At 46.1% G+C, this 14,426-nt stretch overlaps 1 protein-coding gene across 1 annotated transcript in view; it reads left to right on the forward strand.

The window, feature by feature from the left end:
- SYN3 (synapsin III) overlaps positions 1-14,426 on the forward strand; it is a 459,000-nt gene that overhangs the window by 27,360 nt on the left and 417,214 nt on the right. Inside the window, exon 2 of the mRNA XM_043882279.1 lies at positions 5,571-6,024. Within this exon, the coding sequence (XP_043738214.1) occupies positions 5,714-6,024 (311 nt within the window). The 5' untranslated portion in view covers positions 5,571-5,713. The remainder of the gene's footprint in view (positions 1-5,570; positions 6,025-14,426) is intronic.

Here is a 14,426-nt window from a genome sequence, read left to right on the forward strand (position 1 = left end):
TTGTTAAGGATTTTTGCATCTATGTTCATCAGTGATATTGGCCTATAGTTTTCTTTTTTTGTGGCATCTTTGTCTGGTTTTGGAATTAGGGTCTACAAGCAATAAATGCTGGAGAAGGTGTGGGAATTCCCACTGTTGGTGGGAATGCAAACTAGTACAGCCGCTATGGAAAACAGTGTGGAGATTTCTTAAAAAACTGGAAATAGAACTGCCATATGACCCAGCAATCCCACTCCTGGGCATACACACCGAGGAAACCAGACCTGAAAGAGATACCTGCACCCCAATGTTCATCGCGGCACTGTTTATAATAGCCAGGACATGGAAGCATCCTAGGTGTCCATCAGCAGACGAATGGATAAGGAAGCTGTGGTACATATACACCATGGAATATTACTCAGCCATTAAAAAGAATTCATTTGAATCAGCTCTAATGAGATGGATGAAACTGGAGCCCCCCAAAAAAAAGAAAAAAAAAAGAAACTGGAGCCCATTATACAGAGTGAAGTAAGCCAGAAAGATAAAGACCAATACAGTATACTAACGCATATATATGGAATTTAGGAACATGGTAATGATAACCCTATATGCAAAACAGAAAAAGAGACACAGATGTACAGAACAGAATTTTGGACTCTGTGGGAGAAGGCGAGGGTGGGATGTTTCGAGAGAACAGCATCGAAACATGTATATTATCTAGGGTGAAACAGATCACCAGCCCAGGTTGGATGCATGAGACAAGTGCTCGGGCCTGGTGCACTGGGAAGACCCAGAGGAATCGGGTGGAGAGGGAGGTGGGAGGGGGAATCGGGATGGGGAATACATGTAAACCCATGGCTGATTCATGTCAATTCATGCATACATGTCAATGTATGGCAAAAACCACTACAATATTGTAAAGTAATTAGCCTCCAACTAATAAAAATAAATAGAAAAAAAAGTTTTTTTAATAAATCAATTAAATGAAATGGACAAATTGTTTGAAATCATATATTGTCAATATTGAAATAGTAAACAGAGAATATAAATAGATTTATAAAAGCATTTGAGGTAATTGTTAAAAACTTTCCAACAAAGAAAAAGTCAGCCCCAGGTGGCTTCATTCTGTCAATGAATTAAGGGGAAAAAGAACCCCAATATTACACAGACTTTCAGAAAATTGAAAAGGTAGAGACACTTCAGAATATATTTTGTAAGGTCAACATTATGCTGGTACCAAAGCCTGGCAAAGACATTGACAAAAATGAAAATCTCAGACCAGATTTCTCATGAACATGGATGTAAAAAATCTTCAACAAAATATTCTTGGCTTGAATCCAGCATTATATAAAGAGGGTAATTCACTATGACTAAGTGGGATTTATCCTAGGAATGCGAGATTGGTTTAGCATTTGAAAATCAATTAATGTAACTCATCACATTAAGCAAATACATGGTTTTTAAAAACCTTGTTGTTCAGTTGCTAAGTCATGTCTGATTTTTGTGACCCCATGGACTGCTGCACGCCGGGTTCCCCTGTCCTTCACTGTCTCCCAGAGTTTGCTCATGTTCATGTCCATTGAGTCAGTGATGCCATCTAACTGTTACGTCATTCTTTGCTGCCTTCTTCTCCTTTTGCCTCCAGTCTTTCCCAGCATCAAGGTTTTTCTAATGAGTCAGCTCTTCCCATCAGGTGGCCGAAGTATTGGAGCTTCAGCTTTAGCATCAGTCCTTTCTGTGAATATTCAGGATTGATTTTTCTTTAGAGTTGACTGGTTTGATTTCCTTGCTGTCCAAGGGACTCTCAAGAGTCTTATTCAGCACCACAGTTTGAAAGTATCAATTCTTCGGCACTCAGCCTTCTTTATGGTCCAACTCTCACATCCATACATGACTACTGGAAAAACCACAGCTTTGACTATCCAGACCTTTGTCGGCAAAGTGAGGTCTCTGCTTTTTAATATTCTGTCTAGGTTTTTCATAACTTTCCTTCCAAGGAGCAAGTGTCTTTTAATTTTATGGCCGCAGTCACCATCAGCAGTGATTTTGGAGCCAAGAAAATAAAATCTGTCACTGTTTCCACTTTTTTCTCCTTCCATTTGCTGTGAAGTGATGGGATCGGATGCCATGATCTTTGTTTTTTGAATGTTGAGTTTTAAGCCAACTTTTTCACTCTGCTCTTTCACCTTCATCCAGAGGCTCTTTAGTTCCTCTTCACTTTCTGCCATAAAAGTGGTATCATCTGCATATTTGAGGTTATTGATGTTCCCCCGGCAGTCTTGATTCCAGCTTGTGATTCATTCAGCCCAACATTTCGCATGATGTACTCTGCATATAAGTTAAACAAACAGAGTGACAATTTACAGTCTTGTATTACTCCTTTCCCAATTTTGAACCAATCCATTGTTCCATGTTCTGTTCTAACTGTTGCTTCTTAACCTGCATACAGGTTTCTCAGGAGACAGGTAAAGTGGTCTGGTTTAAGAATTTTCTACAGTTTGTTGTGATTCACACAGTCAAAGGCTTTAGCATAGTCAGTGAAGCAGAAGTAGATTTTTTTTTTCTGGAATTTCCTTGCTTTCTCTGTGATCCAACAAATGTTGGCAATTTGATCCCTGGTTCCTCTGCCTTTTCTAAATCTAGCTTGTATATCTGGAAGTTCTGAGTTTACATACTGTTGAAGCCTAGCTTGAAGGACTTTGAGCGTAACTTTACTAGCAGGAGAAATGAGCACAATTATACAGCAGTTTGAACATTTTTTGGCACTGCCCTTCTTTGGTATTGGAATGAAAACTGACCTTTTCCAGTTCTGTGGCCACTGCTGAGTTTTCCAAATTTGCTGGCATATTGCGTACAGCATTTTAGCATCATCTTTTAGGGTTTGAAATAACTCAGCTGAAATTCCATCACTTCCTCTAGTTTTGTTTGTAGTGATGCTAAGGCCCACTTGACCTGACACTCCAGGATATCTAGCTCTAGATATGACCACACCATCATGGTTATCTGGGTCATTAAGACTTTTTTGTATGGTTCTTCTGTGTATTCTTGCCAACTCTTCTTAATCTCTTCTGCTCCTGTTAGGTCTTTACTGCTTCTGTCCTTTATCATGCCCGTCCTTGCATAAAATGTTCCCTTGGTATCTCCAATTTTCTTGAAGAGATCTCTAGGCTTTCCCATTATATTGTCTTCCTCTACTTCTTTGTGTTGTTCATTGAAGAATGCCTTCTTATCTCTTCTTGCTCTTCTCTGAAACTCTGCATTCAGTTGGGTATATCTTTCCTTTTCTCCCTTGCTTTTGGCTTCTCTTCTTTCCTCAGCTATTTGCAAGGACTCCTCAGACAACCACTTTGCCTTTTTGCATTTCTTTTTCTTTGGGATGGTTTTGGTCATTGCCTTCTGTACATTGTTACAAACCTCCATCCCATGGTTCTTCAGGCACCCCGTCTACCAGATCTGATCCTGAATCTATTTGTCACCTCCACTGTACGATCATAAGGAATTTGATTTTAGGTCATACCTGAATGGCCTAGTGGTTTTCCCTACTTTCTTTTTTTTTTTTAAATTTTTTATTTTATTATTTTTTTCCCATTTATTTTTATTAGTTGGAGGCTAATTACTTTACAGTATTGTAATGGTTTTTGCCATACATTGACATGAATCAGCCATGGATTTACATGTATTCCCCATCCCGATCCCCCCACTCCCTACTTTCTTCAATTTAAACCTGAATTTGCCATAAGGAGCTCATGATCTGAGCCACAGTCAATCATCTTAATTGATTTGGAAAATCAGTTCGCAAATTCAACATCCATTCGTGATAAAAATTCTAAGCCAACTAAGACTACAAGGGAACTGTCCCAACCACTATGGGAAGGTTTTGGACAGTTTCTTAAAAAGTGAAACATATGCCTCCCCCTGACCTAACAAATTAACTTCTAGTTATTTTCCCAAAGAAAAAGTCAGTCTCTCAACCAGTCTCTCTGTCTGTCTCTTCACCCCACCCTTTCCCCTTTCTTTGTTTCTCTCTCCACAAAATTACTTAAATAAAACATTCTTAGAGCAATTCTATTCAGAATACCCACCCCAAACTGACAACATTTCAAACATCCCTCAAAAGGAGAATGTAGTAACAATTTGTAGTTATTCATCTAGCAGAATACTACTCAGTAATAAAAAAGAGTGACTTGTTACATACAACATAGCTGAGTCTTGAAACCATTATGCTGAGGGAAAGAAGCCACTCATGAAGGAATAATACACAATCACATTTATATAAAGTTTAGGAATAGGTAAAATTAACATATGATGATAGACATCAGCAGAACCTCTGCCCTTGAGGACACGTGGATTTCTAGAAAGGGACGCAGGAGAACTTCCTGAGGTGACTGGAGTATAATAAATCTTATTCCAGCATACACATATATCAAAACTCCAAGAACTGTACCCTTAGGGGCTGTGCACCTCTAAGTACATTTTACCTCAGCAAAAACATAAAATAATGTTAACAAAATAAAATATAGGTGGGGTCGAATTGCATGACTGAAACCATCATTTTTCTCAGAAATTTTGATCTTAAATGAATCATTTGGATTTTTAAAACTTATTTTGTTCTGTTTGGCAAAGGACTTCATTTGTTTATTAACCTGCTGGGCTGTCCTGACAAAATTTCACAGAGTGGCTTAAACAACAGAAATTTGTTTTCTCACAGTTCCAGAGGCTGGCAGTCTGAGGTCAGGGTGCCAGAATGGATGGTGTCTGGTGAGAGCTGTCTCCCTGGCTTGCAGACGGCTGTCTCCCCGTGTGTCCTCACATGGCCGAGGAATAGCAAACTCCCTCTTGTCTTTTTTTTATGAGAACGTTAATGCTCTCACGAGAGCACCACCCTCATGGCCTCATCTAACCCTACTACCTCCAAAAGAACCCATCTCCAGATACCAGCATGTTACTGGTGAGGGCTTCAACATATGAATTTGAAGGACACAATTCAGTTTGCAGCTGTATATATTCTAGAAAATCTGGACAATACAGGTAACTGGAAAAAACAAAAAGCCATGTAGTCCGGTTATGCAAATATAGTCACTGTTAACATCCCAATGTCTTTTTTCTTTCCAAAGTTTTGTTATTTCAACTTTTATGTGGTTGTAGTCATTCTGTACCTAATAGTCTTATATCACGATCTTTTAAATTATGACATGAAATTTTTTCTGCGTGACTCAAATCCCTTTTTAAGTACTTCTTTTTAATAGCCACGAAAGGTTCTGCTGAATGTGCTGTAGTTTACGGATTCGTTATCCTGTGGTCGAATGTTGAAAGACTTTCCAGTATTCTGCTAGTGTAAATAATGCTGTGATAAATACATTTGTCCAAGAGGCTTTTTCTGTAACTCGGATTGCTTTCATGGGGTAGAATTCCAGAAAATGGAAATCGTAGGTTTAAAGGGTGTGCTCTAATTAGATGTTGCCAAATTCCTTGCCAAAAAGATGTCCTACTTTGCACTGCCCCCAGGAGCAGGGCAAGAAGGGGCTTTATCTGTTTGCTCTTGAGGGGCTGAGGTCGTTTCCACTAATGTGTTTCTTGGCCTGTTTCCACAGGTAAAAAAAAAGACAGCTGACTTGTCTGGGACTCCCTTGGGTCTTCTGGCCCAAGACCCTACCACTCCCTCCCCTGGCAGCCTGTGTTCCCGGCCTCACCTGGACCACCCGAGTGGGAACAGGCCATCTCGTCCATCACAGCCATGAATTTCCTGCGGCGGCGCCTCTCTGACAGCAGCTTCGTGGCCAACCTGCCGAATGGCTACATGGCGGACCTGCAGCGCCCAGACAGCTCCACCAGCTCCCCTGCGTCCCCCGCCATGGAGAGGAGGCACCCTCAGCCCCTGGCAGCCTCCTTCTCCTCTCCAGGATCCAGCCTTTTTAGCTCCTTCTCCAGTGCCATGAAGCAGACCTCACAGGCCCCCTCGGGGCTGATGGAGCCTCCAGCTCCCTCCACGCCTGTTGTTCAGAGGCCCAGGATCCTGCTGGTGATCGATGATGCCCACACAGACTGGTAAGCAGCAATCTGCAGGTGCCCCCGCCTAGGGGCAGGAGAGGAGATGGGGCTTCTCTCACTCTTGGGGAAGAGAGAGGGGAAGAGCTGTGAGAGACTCTGTGGTATCAGAGACTGGCCGGAGGGAAGGGCGTTAATGGCAGGCACCACGGCAGCCACTTTTGCCACACTCTGTCCAAAGGGCTTTATGTTTAAGGTCTGCAGTCTCTCACCTGCAAATCCAAAACCCAAAAAGCTCACTAGAAGATATTTTGTAGCCCATTTGCTAGCAAAGCCTTATCTGAAGGAAAGTTAGACTGTAATAGTCTTCATGGTACCACTCACTGTGCTTGTTCATATGATTTGCTGCAAACTTCTTAATATGTTTGACATGGGGTACTGCCCAGGGCCCACAGGAAGTATTATATAATATATGGTATATGTACTATATTATTTTCCTAATAATATAAAGCTTTAAAAAATCTGAAATAACTGTGGTAAGTTGCTTAACATCTTTGAGCTTCAGCCGTGCTCCCTCATTGAGTGAGGTTGCTATGAGGGTAAAAGAAACCAACAGAAGTCCACAATCCTTAATCTGAGGGGACCAGAGTGCCTGAGTTTGCATTCCTACTCTTCCATGGACTGGCAGTCTGGTTCCAGAACCTGTCTTAACAGGTCAGCAAAGGTGGGCAGAAATGATATCCCTTCCAGGCTCTTCCCAGGTGTGCCCCATCCTGATAGATGGTCAGCATCCTGGCTGGAGGGGCAGAGACTGGACACGTGGCAAGGTCATGGTAGCATCGGTTCCACGGGTGGTCACTGAGCGCTGGCGAGTGCAAGTAGCAGCCTGCAGTTCAGTCCAGTTCAGTCGTGTCTGGCTCTTTGTGACTCCGTGAACCGCAGCACACCAGGCCTCCCTGTCATCACCAACTCCCGGAGTCCACCCAAACTCATGTCCATTGAGTTGGTGATGCCATCCAGCCATCTCATCCTCTGTCGTCCCCTTCTCCTCCCGCCCTCAATCTTTCCCAGCATCAGGGTCTTTTCAAATGAGTCAGCTCTCACAACAGCCTCAGGTACTCAGATAAGTAATGAACAGGCCCTGCACACAGGAAGCTGCATGCGGGTGGAAAAGAGGTCTCCATTTGAAATTTTTGGTAGAGAAGATACGTATTATCAGTCCAATTGGAGACACAGATTTAGCAGTCCAGGCAGTAAACCTAAATATGGAGACATGGAGGCACCCCATTTAGGGCAGTTCTGGCCACGGACCCATGGATGGCCCTGGGGGCTGGAGGACAAGGTTCCCTGTTTGTGTCTCCAAAAGCTACCACAGAGTAGGCCCAGAGTCAGCATCCAGGAAGCATGTATGACATGAACCAATTAATATAATCCGTTCACTGAGCATGCCAGTGCTCTCTTATTCTAACATGGATGTGTGTGCTCACATTCATTCCTTGAAATGTGAACTCAGGTCGGGAGTGGTTGAGCCTGTACTTTGGAGTGGGAGGTGATTATAGTTTATAACATTCAATGCAGTCAACATTAAAGCATGTTCAGTAGGTTCAGACTTTAGCCTTTATTTTCCTGCTGTGGAATCACTTCGTCTTAACCAGGGTGGTCGGGTTCCTGGCCTCTGTTCTGATCCGTTCTGAGTTGTTTTCAGTGATGCTTGAAGGGTGTTCATCTCTGCCTGTGAGGTTATGCAGAGCATCATATTTAGGTTCTGAGCCAAGGGGTTGATTTCTGCAGAGGTGCTGGTTTCACGCACCCCTGCCTGTAGTCATGCTGCCCATCTGCCTGGTACTCAGAATGCCCGCATGGCCTCTGCAGTCCTCTGTTTCTCTTTAACCCAACTTGACCTTGATTTTGAATGTTCTCTGTTGACTGCACCACTCTGGTTCAGGCAGGGTTTGCCATAATATGGTCTTAGGAAGGGGTATTTGTCAGAAACGTTACTTTTTGTATGGATCCTAAGCTAATAAATGGCAACAAGGTGAAGTGGTTAAGGATTCAGACTTCAGAGCTATCTGGATTCAAGTCTCTACCCCATAATAGCTATATGACCTTTGAAAGTTACTGCACCTAAATGGTAAAATAGTACCTACCTGTAGAGTTAATTTATGTAAGTACGGTTGAAATTTGAATTACTATAAAAGTGTTTAGCATATGTCTAGTAGACAGTAAGTGCTGTTTAAGTGCATATTATTATTGCAGACTATTGTGACCTTTTGTGCAATATTAATCATCTTGACTGCAACCCCTGTAGGCATACTTATTTAATTTCTTTATGCCCAATATTAGGCAGAATAGATTAGGATTTACCCCCACTGTGCTATGGTTTTCTAATGGTCAATCTTCGCTACTGGCTCTCAGGTGATAAAGTTGAGTCTTACTAATTAATCTCTGTCTGCCTCCCAACCCAGTGCCCATATGGTGTGTAGTTTAGTGTAGGCGCACAGCTTATGAGACTGAAATGCCATAAATTACCTTAGCCAAGTAACATTTGAATTTTGACTTTGGTCTTCAATCTCTCTAATCCACAGGAGTGACCAGTGTGTGAATTTTAGTCTAGGTACCCTGGTGGGGGACACAGGTTTTGGCTAGAAGAATTTCTCCCGGTCTGTTTCAATCATGCTTCATGTGCCCACAGGTTCATTAGGGGTTGAGGACAGCAGGCCACTGTTCTGCCTCTCAGAGGGTTAAAAGTGGAAAAGTGAGAAACAGGCTCTTTATAAGGTCACCTGAAGGTTAGCTGTGCATTCATTGGATGTTTGTGACAGAGACTTCCCACCCACACATAACCGCTTCTCATACAGAACTCATCCTAGATGCTGTGAGAACTTGAGAAACTTTCCAGATACATGCCCAACTTTCAAAATTGATGCTGGCTGCCTTAGAACCCCGATTTCTTCCCTGCCGAGTTCCCGAGGGATACCTGTCGTCCTCCCATACCAGCAGCGGCCAGCAGGTGGCGGGCTAGCCCCACTGTCCCTGGGCAGTTCTGGCAGAGTCTGGCTGCCTCTGGGGTCAGCCCCCTGCCCAGCGCCTCCTTCATTGTGCAGACTGTCTCCTGAGAGGAAGAAGCTGTTGAAGAGGGAGAAGGCAGCTCACACAGCCCCTTTCTTTCTCCTTTGAGATGGTAATGAGAGGGGGAGATGATCCACGTCTGGACTGAGCCTGAACCCACCAGGGACAATGTGGCTCCCTTTTCTCCCTGTCAGCCTGTTACGTCCCTCTGTCACCCCTTTCCTAGTCCAGGACCCTGCTGCAGAATCAGGTTTCCTAGAGGGTGAGGGAGTTACAGGAACCTCCGCCTCTTGCTTCCTGACAGAGGCCAGCTTGCAGACTCTCGGAACCAGCCGGGGCCCCCCAAGGAGGAATGATACCTGGCCAGTGGCCAGGGGGCAATGAGGGAGAGGAGGACTGTCCCTCTTCTGAGGAGACACAGAGGATCCCAAAGCCGCCCTTACTGGAAAGCAGGACTAATGGCCGAGCATTTTGAGACCCCACGACCTTTTGGGGCTGCCCCAGAGGTCAGCCTGACTATATCAGGTATGTTGGGAGCTTTGGACCAGACTCACCCCCCAATAAGATCTGGGTGAGGAGTCCCTCTGAACTGAAGCTGGTACTGTCCTCTGGGATGATGGGAGATCAGTCAGGTTTGAGAATCACAAGGGAAAGGAGAAGTATAACAAATGGACTTCCAGCTCATTTTTCTTCAGCCCTCCCCACTCGTTGTCTTGCCTATTTTCCAGCACTTTCACTGGCGTCAGTTCTCTAGTCTTGACCTTGCCTCCTGGATACCTTTCATGTTACCACCAAAGTACCTTCTTTCCAAAATCTAATCTGGTAAGTTTACTCCCATGCCCCACCATGTATATCACCTTTTATAACCATTAGGTAGCACCTCATTGCCCTCAAGTCCAAGGTCAGAGTTGTAAGCATGTCTGCCCTCCCTCTAGCTCTGCCTCCAGCTCAACTTCCTGCTTTGCTGCTTATTCCACAGGAATAGCAAAGGTTTGTAGTTTTCAAACACACCTCTGCCTTAGCCCATTCTGTTCCCTGCTACCTGGAATGCCTTTCCCTGTGTTGTTCACTGGACCAGTCTCCATTCATCCTCAAAAGCCTGCTCAAGTGTCACTCCTTCTCTGACACACCTAGCCTGTCAACAGTGCTAATAACTTCCTCCTTTGATAACTTAAAATACACTTCATCATGCCGCCGCAGCACACACCACGCTGGGTTGTAATTGGCCTGAGGTGGCAGTCTCTTCTGCAAGAACAAGGCCTGTGTCTTACTCTTTGTGCATCCCTGGAGCTCACCGCGTAATATATTTTCAACTAGTATATGTCATTGTCCCAACCCAGTCCAACCAGAACAACCTGTGTTGGGCATCATGGGGCCTGAAATTCACCTTACTTCAAGAGTCAGCAGTATAGTGCATGCGGTTGAGGGGTTGCCAGTTTTACTCACCTGTGTTTAAAGTCTTGGCTGTTTATTTTTCAGTAGGTATACCCCCTTCACCCCTACATCCTCCTCCCCAAGCCCATCCAGGCTCCAGAGACCTTGAAGGTAAAACTGAGATCAAGGAAGTACACCCAACCTTGTTATGAAGAATCTTTTTGGGGGTCATGATCAATGTCCTTATTTTGAAGAAATCAAACCTAGGGTTCTGGTACATTCTGTGGCAATAATTTAAAAAATTCATCTACTTATTTAACAATCTCATATAGCTGCCTTATAGTGTAAGGCAGTAGTTTACAGTGTAAATTATTGCCACAGAATGTACTAGAACCCTAGGTTTGATTTTTTCAAAATGAGAACATTGATCATGACCCCAAAAGGGGATTCTTCATAACAAGGTTGGGTGTACTTCCTTGATCTCAGTTTTACCTTCAAGGTCTCTGGAGCCTGGATGGGCTTGGGGAGGGGATGTTGGTGTGAAGGGGGATAAAGCAGCTAAGGCTTGGCCCCCAACCCCTCCCTCCAGGGGTCTCTGAAACCCTCCCTCCTCTTGCCTCCCATGGTCCTTGTTCCCAGAATGTCTGCTCGTCTCTTTCAACAATGATCTGTTGTTCTTGTTCAGCCGCCCAGTGGTGTTGACTCTTTGTGACCCACGGACTGCAGCACACCAGGCTTCCCTGTCCTCTACCATCTCCTGGAGCTTGCTCAAACTCATGTCCATTGAGTCGGTGATGCCATCCAAGCATCTCATCCGCTGCCACCCCCTTCTTCTTCTGCCTTCAGTCTTTTCCAGCATCAGGGTCTTTTCCAGTGAGTCAGTTCTTTGCATCAGGTGGCCAAGTATTGGAGCTTCAGCATCAGTCCTTCCAGTGAATGTCCAGGGTTGATCTCTTGTTACCCTCCCTCTTATTCTCCACCCTTCCCTAGGATTTCCTTTTTCTTTTACTTGGTGAAGAGGAAACGAAAAGGGGATTCTTAGTTTTAAACACTCCTTAGCTACTATCCTTTCAGCCTGGAGTTTGTGAGGCTGCCCGATCGTACTATATGATGGTTAATGATGCTCATTAAAGCACCTTGTGCATGTCTGGATTCACTGAGAGTTGCTGTATTGTGTGATAATTTGTGTCCCCACCACCACCACCCACCCATGCCTACTTGCCGTCTTTGTGTCCCAGAGCCTAGAACAGGGCAGGTAGATAATGGCTGCTAGGAAACATCTGTTGATGGAATGAGTGATTTGGAGGTGACATCACTGGTAATGGCAAGGGTGAAGGTGTGACAGTGCTGCTGAGAGTGACCTTGGTGGCATGCTCTAATCCCCTTTTCCCCTCTCACACTGCTCAATCCACCCAGAAGTCACACTGGCCACCGTGAGAGCATTTACACCACCGAAATGGGCAAATGCTGCAAACCAGGATTTTTAGGTCTCCCTAGAGAGCCAGCCAGTATACCACTGCCAGTCACACTTCCTGATTTTCCTAGGAAGCATTTTACGGTGAGAAAGCAAGGCACAGACAGACCATGCGCTGCTTGAGAAGCCAAAACAGGAGAGTGGTGGGCTGGGACTTTAACAGGACTCACTTCTCTGAAGGCTCATCTGATGGTGACCTACCTCCTGCTGACTGTTTCCCGGGGCTTCAGTGTTTGGCGTGCTGTAGCTGCTAAGAAGTCTTGGCTGAAAATGAGTGAACACACAAATGAAGAAACCATGAGCTCTTTGGGAATGTGTCAGGTCCTCCTCATGGTCATATGGCAAGCACCTGTGCACTTTGTATGACCAGACGTTGTGCTGAGTGGTTTTCCTAGATTCTCGGATTTAATCCTCTCAGCAACTGTGTGGAGTACTGTTACTGTTCTCCCTGTGGAAAGAAGGGAACTAAGCTTCCGAGCCCAGGATGAGAGCAGACACCGTGGCGTGTGCGGTCAGCTCAGGCCGTCCAGCTGACAGGTCTGGCATCCTCGTTCTCCTGTCATCCTTCCCTCCCCCAGCTGAGCACAGGCCTCGCGTGCTATGCCAGAGGGCTCTGGAGCCTCATGTGAGCGCACACACCCTCACACGCTCGTGTCTGACTCAGGTGGGCTCACACACCCACACACGCTCGTGTCCAAGGGCAGGACTCCCTGTTGCAGCATGGTGGCCAAGCGCAGTGACCTCCTCCTCAGAGGAAAGTGCCCACCTCAAGCACCCCCTTCACCAGGGCCTTTGGGCAGCCGGAATGTTGAGGTGCCAGGGGAAGTGGGGTTCCCTGTAGCCATCCAGACACTCCTGAGCTCAGGGTGTCTTGGCAGCCCCTTAAAGCCTTGCTGTGGCCTAATTGGCCCCAGGGTGACCAGGACTTTCTGCTTCCCACTGTGCCATCTTGTCAGGGGATGGTTGCAGTGGGTGGGAAGGGGGTGTTAAATTGAGAGTTGGCATCACCAGCAGAGGCTTTTGGGTAGAGTTGCTTGTTGCTTTAGCTAGTAAAAATAAAGGATGTCCAATTAATAATTAGACAAACAATGAATCAGTATAAGCATATCCCATGCAATATTTGGTATTGATTTGTACCACAAAATTATTTATTGTTTATCTGGAATTCGTATTTAAGTAGATGTCTGCTAGTTTATCTTTCCACCCTACTTACAGAGGGTGGCAACAAGAGGCAGTGCCCAGCCCTGCTAACATGGGCCCAGTGAGAAGCTGGCCTTTGCGCGTCCTTGCCTTCTGGTTGGGGAGCCAAACCAGCCCTCCCACCCCTTCCATTGACGTCATTCTCAGGAAGCTGCTCTCCCAGCCTGTGATGAGGACTGAACAGTCTCAGTCACCAGCAGGGCAGGACCAAAATCAAGTGGACAGTCTCGAGGCAGACTGCCTGGACCCCCGTCCTCCCTCTCTCATGTGACCTTGGGTGAGTCTGGCCTCCGGGCCTCACATTCCTCAGTTGTAAGGCAGGATCATGGCACCTCTCACGAAGGATCAGTAAAGAGGTGGAGATGATGGCCCGAGTGGGGCTGGTACTGGGCTTAGCTGTCGTGACAGGCCCTGAAATGGTGATGATATTAACAGTTGATTGCAGGGCCTTCCCTGTGGTCCAGTGCCCAAGACTCCCTACTCCCAGTGCAGGGGGCCCGGGTTCAATCCCTGGTCAGGGAACTAGATTCCCACATGCCACAGCTAAAGATCGCATATGCCGCAACGAGAGCCCCATGTGCCACAATGAAGACGGAAGACCCTGTGTGCTGCAACTAAGACCCTGCACGGCCAGATAAACAAAATAAAATAAATATTAAAAAAAACACAGCTAACCATGATACTAACTGCAGTGAATATAGTGGCACTGGCAGTCAGTGGGGAGGAGCATGTTTCTCAGTTCAGCTGGACAGGCTTGAGGGCTGCATTCTAGAAGCCCTGAAAGAGGGGTGTCTGGGTGCTGGTGGGCTGGCACACTCTACTCTGAAGATGGGAAGATGGGGACCGGGCTGGTTCCCCTCCTCCTAGAGTTGGTCGGGGGGCTCAAGGCAGGATACACACCTGTCTGTTGAAGACACTAGGCTCTAGGAAACAAAATTCTTATGTCTCCCCCCACCCACCTCTTCCCCCTCCCCTAAGACTCTCCTTGAAATAAGGGCAAGCCCTGCCTGTTCCCTGTGGGGAACTCAGAGGTGGGGGGCAGGGAGCTAGGAAAGGCCTGGTGAGAGGGGTCTTGCCATCCTCTTACTCCCTTCTTTCACGGATTCACACCATCCACCCCCTGCAGCCAGGGGTGGCGCTGGACTTCTGGGCTCGCCCTCCCGCTCTGGGGACCCCCTGCCACTCCCCCTCCCTCCGCCCTGGTGCCTGCGGCGGGAGGGGCCTTGGGCATTCCCCAGCAGCCTGGCCTGTCGCCTGGACACCAGCGCCGCTTTCCCAGGCCCGGCCCCTTTTATCAGGGGGACAATGTCTGCACACAGTGAGGGCCTTGTGTGGCACCCAGGCC

The sequence above is a fragment of the Cervus elaphus genome, chromosome 22, assembly GCF_910594005.1.
Source record: "Cervus elaphus chromosome 22, mCerEla1.1, whole genome shotgun sequence".
NCBI lineage: Eukaryota > Metazoa > Chordata > Mammalia > Artiodactyla > Cervidae > Cervus > Cervus elaphus.